Source organism: Nannobrachium achirus (genome assembly GCF_963921795.1).
Source record: "Nannobrachium achirus genome assembly, chromosome: 13".
NCBI lineage: Eukaryota > Metazoa > Chordata > Actinopteri > Myctophiformes > Myctophidae > Nannobrachium > Nannobrachium achirus.
The window spans coordinates 14,215,744-14,228,159 of NC_137833.1; the positions used below are offsets into that span (position 1 = coordinate 14,215,744).

General features: G+C 44.0%; 1 protein-coding gene across 1 annotated transcript in view; it reads left to right on the forward strand.

The window, feature by feature from the left end:
• Window positions 1-7,616: 7,616 nt before the first annotated feature.
• Window positions 7,617-12,416, forward strand: part of LOC308297158 (peripherin-2-like) — a gene marked incomplete at both ends in the record, with an annotated part of 7,631 nt that continues 2,831 nt past the window's right edge. The window contains 2 exons of the mRNA XM_080740574.1: window positions 7,617-8,197; window positions 12,082-12,328. Of these exons, the coding sequence (XP_080596700.1) occupies window positions 7,617-8,197; window positions 12,082-12,328 (828 nt within the window). The remainder of the gene's footprint in view (window positions 8,198-12,081; window positions 12,329-12,416) is intronic.

Genomic DNA, 12,416 nt, shown 5'->3' on the forward strand with positions numbered 1-12,416 from the left:
TATTTTTTCTGGTGACTCATAATACCCTCCTAATACGTGAGCAGACCGTGTTTTTTCAATAACTTTTTTCATTTATTTTCAATAAAATATTATTGTATTTAATGTTTTCCATTTTCCCAAAGAATTATTAAAAATAAAAGAAAAAGGTTATTGAAAAAACACGGTCTGCTCACGTATTAGGAGGGTATTATGAGTCACCAGAAAGAATAATGTGTGTTTTTAATGAATCTATCATGGTTAAAATGGAGTTTGAAGTTACAATGGGTGTGTATGTGGAGAGGGCCTGGGCGTGTTGGAGCTGGTAACATTTACATCAAATATCTAAATACTGAATGAAGCAAATTAAAAACTGTTCAGGGTGTTCATACAAGCCTGATTAGACCTAAAAGTTTTTTTGAAAGTGTAATATCCCTTTAAGTATATTTTGATGCCAATACTTTCATACTTTTACTCAAGTACATTTTGAACAGCCTATTGCCTGTAAGTATTGATACTTTTACTTAAGTAAAGAATGTAAGTACTTTTTCCACCACTGCAACAGAGAAAACAAAGTTACACACATGTAGACAATGACAATCATACAGCAAAATCAGTGCCAATGTGCATTTTCCATCATTAAACTCCAGCCCCAGCTCCAGCTGACTGCATGGTGTTGAAAACTACTCTGTCAAATCCAAGCAACAATCTAGTGAATTTCAGAGGACAGTAGCCTAGCTTTCAGGTAGAGGTGATGGCCATGAGAACAAAAGGCAAGCCGAAATTAATTTACATCTCAATGAAGGACTTGATTAGTTGACAAGTGGTCGCCTTCCCCCGCATACCAGTGAATGGGCAAGGAACGGGTTGAGCAACATTATGTCGGTAAGCTGGGCTTTTTTGGGGGGGGGGGGGGTTATTTGTATTGTTAGACAGGATCAAAAATAAATAAAAGGCGAGCGCCTTTTCGCCTTAATGAGCGGTCCGCGCCTGGCTCGACAGCAAGTTAATGACAATCATCCCACATTATAGTAGGCTAGTAGCCTACTACTTTACTTAATGTTATTACGTAAATTATAAACACACGATACAGTAAATAATTGTAATAAAATAAGTGTATAGGAGTTTCTATGAGGAATGACAATGTGGAAACTAGAAATATGGAAACTATTACATCAATCTGACACTAGATGGCAGACTAAACACCACAAATCCAGCACACTTGTGGAAAGACAGCACCGTTGCGTTAACAGCTATCATATAGGCACAGTTTTCCGTGAGCTCGTGGCAGGCAAGTTGATCTGAATTGCCTTCTATATATTCTAAACAAGAACGTTTCTTGAGAACAAATAAAGTCTATAAAATATAACTATAATAAAACATCCGAAAGACGTTACAGTAGGCCACTTATGCAATGATGATGGTTCTATTGAATCGGAAACCCATGTTCCTCTACACTGGCCTGAACTCTATGCAGACATTCGCTCAGTATGTTGCACATGACATTGTAATGATTTTGATGAGTATAGCCTAAACTGTGTAATTTTAGCTCGCAGACACAGCCTGCTGAGCCTGGCTGTGCCACATTCAGTCTATAGTCATGTATGTAGCTTTTTGCTGTTCAGACCCGCGCATAAAAACAAGGGGACTCCAATCTGGACACAAATAGGAACAGGGTTATTAACTTTTTAGGGACTGCACTTCCCAGAGTGCAGTAGCAAGATGGCTGCTCGTTGCCTGTTGTCTGTTCTATTCTATTCTATTCAAAAAGTGGTTTTAAAAAGTCTTAAAAGTGCTTTAATTGTCCTTCCTATTATGTTCAGATTAAACATGAACATGTTTCTGTGAACAGTTAAACGTTTTAAAATAGGTCAATAGAGAAGCACTGCCATCTAGTGTCTAGCATAATGAATCACAGCTCTGTTTGAAAGAAAGTGATGGGGAAAAGTATAGGCTACTCACATCTTTTACTTAAGTAAAAGTATCAATACTGCAATGTAGAATGTGTGTGTGCGTGTGTGTGTGTGTGTGTGTGTGTGTGTGTGTGTGTGTGTGTGTGTGTGTGTGTGTGTGTGTGTGTGTGTGAGTGTGTGTGTGTGTGTGTGTGTGTGTGTGTGGCGTGCCACAGTGTGTGACTCCGTCCTTTTAGCTCTAATACACAGCAATCCTCAGCTTTCTAATCTGTTCACGTGTCCAACCAAGCTAATTACACACGCACACACACACACACACACACACACACACACACACACACACACACACACACACACACACACACCTTACTAGAGTGTGTAAGCTGCAACAGTGAATGACCCCTCCGTGGCCCCTGTGACTTGTCAGTCAAACAGCGTCATCATCATTCACTTGTTGCTGAATAATACCTTCATAAACGTTAGTATTTGCAGCAAGAAAATAGAACTCATACAGGATTTTGTTTTCCATATTCTAACCGTGTGTGTGTGTGCGTGCGTACGTGTGTGTGTGTGCGTGTGTGTGTTTTTTATTTTATTTTATTCTATTTTTGAAAATTAACGCCCCTACTTAATCATACAACCGCGTCACACAAAAGCACATCCAGAAGCTATTTGAGCTTGTCGATCTGCTACTTTTTTCCTATTTGGTTCCATTTCGTTATGGTGGTCCTTGCAAATAAAACATGTTAGAACCACTAGTACTAGTCGGACTCCTAATATGCCACAGTGTTTTAGTAAATCAGCGTCAAACATCTTTTGCAAAAACCCTGGAGACTTGACATTCTGTAATTGATTAAGAACAGCATAATGGTGTGTAAAAAAAGAAATCTAAAATGTGCCATGGATTGTCCATGTCCTGATATATTGATGACCCCTGCGTCCAAGAGGTTGGCATCACCAGACCTCAGGGAGTGGGAGGGGCGTGGCGTTGGAGGCTGTTGGAGAGGTAGCAGGGAGCCTGTTGTTGAGGGCCTTGTAGGTGATGATCTATTGACTGCATGGGAGCTGGTGAAGGTCATGGAGCATGGACTCTTTCCAGTCAGGACTCTTTCCTGATTGGATATATGGTACAGTAGAGGGTATGCGCGTGACATCATCATCATACACGGAGGTTATGCGAGAATGCCTACTGAGTGGCAAAAAACTACTTTCTGGACGATCCTAAGCGGTTCCCATCTGGCTGCTCTACCAGCCACTCTACCACTGCCGTCCCAACGAAACTAGAATGAAAAATCCCAAACTATTATAACTAGGGGTGTAACGATATAGTAACTGAATCAAAAAATCGATTTTGATTTGCAATGATCTACTATATCGTTGCAAAAGCAAAATATCGTACCGTTTTGGCTTTGTTGCGACCGTTAGGTCACAAGTTACTATGAAAAGCTCCACCGGCTGTCCGTCTGTCTGTCCGTCCGTCAGTCGGTCCGTCACGTCACCTCACTTTTGCCCTACTCTTATCTCCGGCACCATTGCCCCTATCCATGCCAAACTTTGCACAACCACTCCTTGGATGGCAAGTTTGGCAACTCACAACCACCCCTCATCCCTACAGATTGGCCTAAAATCACACAAAGCTGTACACACAGTATCTCTATAGTCATGTCATCAACATGGATCTGTCCCATTTCCCATATTCCCTCCTGATTGGCTACGATTGCCTTCTAAAGTTTGTGTATGTGACGTGACGGTCGCTTATCTCCCGACTAGGTTGTCTTACTGTTTTGTATTTATTTGTTGTCAAAAATGTCCACCACCGCTTACTGAGAGCTGGAAACAGCTTCTGAGTCCCAACACGTGTAAGTGATAATGTCCCCGTTTTAGATCATACTTGTCCATCCTGTTAAGCAGCATTTATGACTGTCTGGTAAGTGGCCAGTTCAGGCGCAGAAGAGGCTTTCCAGTCCTTAACCAACTGCCTCCCATGCAGAGACGCAATTTCAGGAATACAAGGGGTGGCAACAAATAGGTTACCATATTCCCATTTTGAAAATAGCAAAAGTAGTTGGCCTACAAGCTCTCAATGCGTCGCCAAGCGACGCGTTGAGAGCTTGTAGATCAATTATTTTCACTATTGCGAAACGAGAAAATGGTTGAAAATGTTCGCCTATAATGAAATTCCCAAAATAGGGATGCCACATGGGCAATAAATGAATGGTTGCATCAAATAAAAGGCTTGTCTACACGTGTCACATGTAGTTGGACGGACATCATTTTAACATCACAATTCAGAGTTGGGGGCAATATGCATAAAATAACTGAAGGTTAATGTGAACACTAGGGGTGGCAGCAATTGCCATCCCCAAATGCCCCCCAAATGACCCCCTGCTGCCTCCTTCCATTCAGCTATAGGAGGAGAAACATTCTTTGCACATGGTTTCCCATTTAGTGTATTTATTTTTCGTGCCGAAAATTGGACCCTGGGTGCAAAGGCCTTCAAGGTGATCCCCAGAATAAACAGACTGGGGAGAATGGGTGGACCAGGCCTGTTATTCTCTCCAACCTCTCATGTATTGCAGACCAATAGTCCTGGACTTTTGGACAGCAAAATGCACCAATGTGCCATCCCTGTCCTGACACCTCCAACACTCATATCAGGGCCTTCAGTCAGGCCCACTCTAAACAGTCTTGATGTCCAATATATTCTATTCACAAGTAACACGCCGTAAGGCCGTAAGGGCCCGTAGTTCTCTTGGCATTTTCTACCCATTCCTGAGAATTTTAACCTGTTCCCCATCCAAAATTGTAACCACTAAATCCCTTTCCCATGGTATCTTACACAGGAATATACTCGAGTTAGAAGCCTCAAGGAGCATGGCATAATATGCCTCATGGCCTTGTCCTTTTTTCTCCACTGTATCAACTTGACTGATGTGAGAGATCCAAAGGCTCAATTGTAAATATTGGCAAAAGTGATCATGTGGTAGACCAAACGCTGTTCTTAAAAGTCTTCAAATGACTGTCTCCTCAGTCCAGGTCTCCCAAAACTGTGATTCCCCTTTGAAACCATGAATCCCAAAGGAAATGCTTTTTATCTATACAAAGTTTGTGCCATATAGGAGCGTTTCACTGTTACTACGTGTCATCTTTTCGACACCCAAACCCAACCCTTACCCTAACCTTAACCTCTGTGGGGTGAGTCGCTAACCCTCCCGACGCTCCTTTGTCGAAATGACGGTCGTTCGAAAGAGCGAGATTTCCCCGTGCCATATTCCTACAGACCAGTGGAGAGAGGGATTCAAAGCCTATAATGATCCCACATGTGTAAATCACTCTGTATTCCTAAATTGTAAATATAACTAAATTGTATTTTTTATATGTATTTTCTTTTTACAACAAATTAGTTGTTGTTCAAACAAAATCTTTCTTTCTTTCTTACTTTCCCCCCGTCTTTAGTTTTCTGTGTGTTTCTGTTGGGTCATGTGTGTTTAATCCCATCTAACTCCCCTCCTCTTGGGCTGGGGTCAGCGGAGGGGCAGAGCTCTTTTAAACTGAGCTAAACTGGTCCAACTCTGCTGGCACTTCTGGTGCTTAAGCCTTGACCCCAACACAGCCCACTCTCGTCCTGTTATTACTATTATGTTAGTTATTATTTATTATTATTATTATACATCATTAGTAGTAGTAGTAGTAGTAGTAGTAGTAGTAGTAGTAGTATATTCAGAAAATGTTGAAAAATACTGATAGTTTCAAGTCTGTTTTCACCCAGGCCTCATTCAATAGTAGACTATAAGTTGTACTGGTCAGCTCCCAGTAGCCAACAGTAGAAGGCTGTGGTGGTACTGGTCAGCTCCCAGTAGTAGAAGACTGCGGTTATACTGGTTATCTGTGCGTCCGTCCCAGCTTTTGTTAACGCGATATCTCAGGATAGCCTTGGAGGGTCTTTAATGACATTTGGCACAGACCTCCACTTGAACTCAAGGATGAACTGATTAGAAGTATGGGATCAAAGGTCAAGGTCACTGAGACCTCACAAATCACTTAAAGGTGTATTCAGTGATAATGAAATTGGATGGGGGTCATCTTGTCCCTTACTGGCCTTACAGCGTGGAAATGTGTAGTTTTTTTATAGATTTTTTACACCATTATAACGTTCTCGTTTTGATCATTAGACCCAATCACTGAATATCGGTAGGCCTACGTCTCCAGCTTCAGGATATGTATGATTCTGATTTACTACGAGACTGTATGGCATTTTATGAGTTCGGTAGTTTACAATCTAGGCATTTAGCAGACGTTCTTAATTCAGAGCGACTGTGGTTCTCAAAACTTTTATTTTGACCATCATAACTAAACATCATAACATAACTACAGCCATACTCTACCCTGATTGGTCGAGGACTGGCTGGCTACCTCTGAAAACCGAATCTAGCTATGCTCGTAATACAGGCCATGTTGGAAGTGATGGGCATTCAGCCACCATGGTGTATTTCCATTTTTATTTGTTTTTTTTCTTCTTTTTTTATCCCACAATTTTGTAACCCATTTTTCACCCAGTGTATTGTCTACTGTAATCCTGGGTGCTACACCCCTCTGCCAACCTGCGGAGAGCAATGGACTGACTCATGCTTCCTTCTATGCACGAGGAGTCCAAGCTGCTTCTTATCACCTGACAGGGGGAGTTTCCCCGGCTGGACGTAGTGCGTGGAAGGAACATGTTATTCCAACCAGTTCCTTTCCCCTCCATCAGGCCCCCCAGCTGGCCAGGGGGAGGCACGGGGAGAACATGTAAACTCCACACAGAAAGGCCCTTTTGCCAACCCCACCTAGGGTGTGGGCACCGATGACGCGGAGGAGGGAAAACGCCCCCCAGCGCCCACAGCGTCCCCAGCGGGGACCAGGACCTTCAAGCTGTGAGGCGACAGCGCTACCGACTGTGCCACCGTGCCCCCCGTATTTCCATTTTTCTAGTTTTATTCCCATCTTGGCCATGCACCCTAAAATTGACAATGTGCCTTCTTGTTATGTGACCTTTTCTTTATTTCTTTACCCTCTTGAACTGCAAAACGCTGGGAAATAATTTCACCTGCACTTTTAAACCATGGGTGAACTTGTGATGTGACAAAGTGAAAGTAGAGTTGAAGCTGCTGCTGGGTTTGTCTCAGATCCCAGTATGGGAGCTTCTCTCTCCCAGCAAGAGCCTCCTCCATCCAGGATGCTTAAAACAACAAACCAATTAGATGGTAAGACAGCAGATTAGAGCCATGCACGGCTAATCTGCTGCAAGTGGCATTAGGGCAGATTACCTAGGATTAGGATGACGTGCGAGCAGCCAGAGGCTCGTTCGCCGAGACTCACGCGCCAGCGCTTCCTTTCGCAAGAAACTTCTCGATCTGGAATAAGCTGTTGCATCCGGACCAGCATTTAGGAATATTTATTATTTGGATTAACCTTTTTTATATATTTTTTATTGTACTTTGGGTTTTTTAAGGCATTTTGTATTGTTTTGTTTTCCAGGAGCGGTATGGACGTTCCTGTTCCTGATGGACTTATGGTCGGACGGATGCTTCCAGCCCGGTGGCGTTCATGCTCCTGCATCACGCTACTTTTCAACTGAAGACTAAACCATCGCCCCGGGACGGAATTCAATAAGATAGAACGCAACAAAAATACATTTGAACTTTTTGTCTTAAAGCTTTATAGCTTGAATTTTGCAGTGTCGAAAACATGGCGTTCATGCCGGTGAAGTTCGACCTGCCCAAGCGCGTGAAGCTGGCCCAGGGCCTGTGGCTGCTCTACTGGCTGTCGGTGATGGCCGGCATCCTCATCTTCGCCATGGGCATCTTCTTCAAGATCGAGCTGCGGAAGCGCAGCGAGATGATGGACAACAACGAGAGCCACTTTGTGCCCAACCTGCTCATCCTGGTGGGGCTGGTGGCGTGCGCCGTCAACGCCTTCGGCGGCAAGGTGTGCCACGACTCGCTGGACCCCGCCAAGTTCCCCAAGTGGAAGCCCATGCTGAAGAACTACCTGCTGTTCTGCTGCGGCTTCAACGTGGTGCTACTGGTCACGGCGCTGCTCTGCTTCCTCATGCAGTTCGCCATGTACCTGACGCTGGTGGAAGGCCTGAAGAACAGCATCAAGTTCTACAAGGACACGGACACGCCCGGCCGCTGCTTCATGAAGAGGACGCTGGACATGACGCAGATCGAGTTCCGCTGCTGCGGCAACAACAACTACAGGGACTGGTTCGAGGTGCAGTGGATCAGTAACCGCTACCTGGACATGAACAAAGAGGAAGTTAGAGAGTGAGTAACAACATTTAAATAGGAAACAACATCCCAGAATGAATTGTTGCCGCTGTGCCAGGAGAACTGGGAGTTATGGAAGCATGATTGACCCTTGTCATATGCGTCATTTCAACTAGAACTTCTATAGAGTGTAGCAATTGTAGTCCTACAGGGGCCATGTTTTGGGTCAAACACAGGTGTTTCAATTGTTTGATTGGCATATGATAGAACTAATGTTCTACTCCAATCAGAACACCTATGTGCGCTGCAAAACATGGCCGCTGTAGGACTACAATTGCTACACTCTATAAGTTCTACCAGGGATTTGAATTATATTGTATTACTATAACATGCAGACTGGTCAAAAATAATGTTTTATTCACAAAGAATGTTGTGTGCTGCAACTTTTTAATGCAACATGATGTTGACAGTACAGAGTTGCCCTAGTTTTGCCCGGAGTTTCAGGGAGAAGAAGCAGAGGAGATGGCACTCTGTGAGTCAGAGGACATCAGGATGGCTCTGGGTGTTCTAAGCCTCCTAACAGCTTTCTGCAGGAAGGGGCAAGGCCTCATTAAAACATTAACATCCCACGGAGTAATCCAGCAATAATCTACTGTTGCCAAAGGAGGTTAGAGACAGAGAAGAGAGTAGTGGTCAAAGACAGAGTGTGACACAGAAATTATGTAACCTCGTATAGCGTAGAAAGAGATTGATACCGAAATGTCTGGTGACATATAAAACTAACAACGTCGCAAGAACCAACAAAGATTTTATTCATGATCATGTCGGCACGGATGTTGTCAAATTGGTTTTCAGCGCAGTGGAAGCAGGGCGCTGCTGTTCTACCATTCGTTGCATTTAGATTTCCCCCAGATGTTTGGTATAGGTGGAGATCTCTGAGATCTACGGTACCGCTGCAGGTGAAATGAACCTTAAGCATTGTTAGGAACTTAATCCCTATATCATCTGTTGACCGAGGCTCCCTCAGGCATCGGCACTTGTAGGCTACCCCTCCACTCTACACCAAATATGTTGATTTGCTCTCGGGATGTGTTTGCATATCAGGACATAGAGGAGCAGAATATGGGGATGTTTAAGGGTCCATGTGGTTAGGAGGTCGACCATGCAGGAAGCTGGTGTGAGTGGTCACAGGCTCATGACCCAGATTGTGATAAGAACATAATCTACCTGGAGCTGGATTCTCCGCCGGCCTCCTTGCGTCTCAAACACACATCGACTCATAAACAGAACTCTGTTCTGATGGTTAACATGCACTAAGTATGTGTTCATATTCCATATGTGCAGAGAGATGAAATCACTCTTGTTCCATGGGAAATATGGCAGCTGTCCAATCAGAGTGCTGAACCGGGAGTGCTCAGACCTTTCCAAGCCAAGGACCACAAACAGCCATAGCCTCTGGGTGTTTTTAAAATACTTTTAAAAGAAAATATCATAGACAGGTTTAGAAATGTGTTGATGATTAGGTAGATATAAATAAAGGCAGGATGAGAAAACAACACATTGTGTCTAAGTCAGATGACTTTTGCCCAAAATGCGACTTGGGCTATTATGCTACGAGGCTAACGATATAAGTTATTATTTCCATTTCCTTTCTGTTGGCCTCTCTGACCCCCCCCCCCCCCCCCCCCCTTCACACTTTGACACTTTGAACACCTGTGCACTGAATGTCATGGCGAGCAACCTCGCTTCTTATGGAACTGGCCATGACAAACGTAGTTAGTTTAGTTTGTTTATTTATTATGCAAACAGTGACCTCTATAACTCTTGAAAAAAAAATCTGATTTTCTAGTGTAAAACTGAACAATTTATTATGACTTTGATTTAAAGCTACACTACGTAACACTTTCAGTAAATCGAAATGTTATTTTGAAGCCATGGTATTGCATGGAAATACAATATATAACTTGACACAACTGCAGTCATTGTATAGTCTTTCTCCTTATTGAGACATTTTAGATCCTGTGGTCTTGCAGGACACCTAGTGGTTGACAAGTGGTACTGCCTGAAGGAAGCAATCTCCCCTGAGCAAGCAGGCATGCTCTGTTAAGTGTTAAAAATGTCAGAACCAGCCCCGGGAAAATTACAGTGTTTTTTGATCAATTGAATACTTTATTAGTCGGAATGAACTACTCCTTTAATGTAGAGAGACAATGTGAAATCCCCTTCTCTGCTAAGCATGTGAACCCTTGCGCCCATAATTCTGGGCATATAGGCCTAGGAGTGAACATTCTGCAAAAGATGGCTGATCTACGAACTCATAAAGACGACATCTTTGGAGCTTGTAGGTGTAGATGAGCTATTTTCAGCTTCATGGGGACCCTGGTGTGTCAATGACGTTTATAGGGTTTAAGGTTTAAGTGGTTAATATGGAATGGTCCATTCACTGGTAATAGGAATACTCCAAGCTGACAGCATGAGTGACAACACAGGAAGGAAGATGTGTCACTTCCCTTTAAGAGGATCTGTGTGTTTTCATGTATAGATGTTAATGCACTTAAGAGATATAGCTCACTCTGTCTCTCCCTCTCTCTCTCACTCTCTAACTATCACTCTCTCTCTCACACACGCGTACACACATGCGTGCAAACACACACACACACACACACACACACACACACACACACACACACACACACACACACACACACACACACACACACACACACACACACATTTTAATTCTTTATTTGAATGCATAAATTACAATTAATTTACAGGGAAACAAATAGTAACGGGGTTGATAGAGCAGGGGCACCTATAAAGATACGCATGGCACCTTCTCCTCCGCACTGTCTAATTGCTGAAACAAAGCAATATTTTGCAGGTTGTTTGGCCTTGCTCTTTGTCATGCCAGGGATTGTTAGGGCACTCGTGGTCAGTTTATGCATGTCCCAGGCTTCCAAATATGGGTATGGAGATCAATATGATTCCAAGTATGTTGGAAGGCCTGGTCCATGTGCAGATCAAAAACACAGCCCACCTCCAGAATCAGGACCTCCCTGTGACTGTTGTCAACAAAAACAACATCTGGTGTATTTGGGCTGCCAGCAAAGACATCACAAGCAAACCAAACCAATCCGATAACATTCTTGAATGTTTACGCATTGCTGTACTGGATGGCATAAATTATTTTGTACACAGAATGTGAAACAGAATGATCAGCGGATTCAACACAGACCTGATGTCGAAGTCCACGCCAATGTTGTTTGGCCTCAGTCTGTTTCCTATTAAGAAGAACCCTTCTAGCTGTGTCTTCCTATAGCCTCTTGTCCCCTCCCTGGTGGGTGAGAGTAGCCTCCACTACCACACTGGGGTCTGCACTTCTATGTTGTTCATTATTCATTTTAACTAGACTCGATGGCAGAGATCATTGAGATCTGATCAATCTAACCAGACCCCAAAGCCCCTGGCTTGTGAGTCCAGTCTGTCCTCCTGGAACCTAGGAAGTTATTCTGGTCTGCAACAGCTAGCAGGACCTTTCCTCTGGCGTAAGTCCTGTAGGAGTGATGCCCTGGCCATTTCTCTGACAGTGCCATCGTCGATATTGAGCATGTGAAGTAGGTGGGCTAGCCTTGTTGCTACATAGAGCCACTCTACATCTGGGAAACCCCCAGCCCCCATTGGCCATGTGGAAGGAAGAGTATATCTCTTGTGGAGTGTGAGTTTAGGCCAACCCATTTTCTGGCCAGCTGGACAGTTCTATTTGTCATGTCTCTCAGTGCATTTTGTGGGATGTGTTCAGGCATTGATGTTCAACTTGTACATTGATGAACACCAGCAATTTTGAACTTATGGCCCAGGTATGGATCCTTGAAATGTAAAAGTTTGAGGTCCACTGCTCTAAACGTTTCCATGTGTCTACCATCCCCCCCACCCCTCAGTCGCCTCATGAGCAACGTGGAAGGCAAGTTCCTGATGGACAGCGTCCCGTTCAGCTGCTGCAACCCGGGTTCTCCGAGGCCCTGCATCCAGCACCACCTGACCAACAACACGGCCCACTACGACTATGACCACCGCATCGAGGAGCTCAACATCTGGACGCGAGGCTGCCGGGAGGCCCTGGTCTCCTACTACGGCGGGATGATGAACTCCATCGGGGCGCTGGTCATCTTAACCATCATACTGGAGGTGAGCAAGACACACATACTGTAGTAAATTATTATAGTAACCCAGCAAGCACGGTCAGGATCAGTGACGTCTCGATTGGAGCCAGATC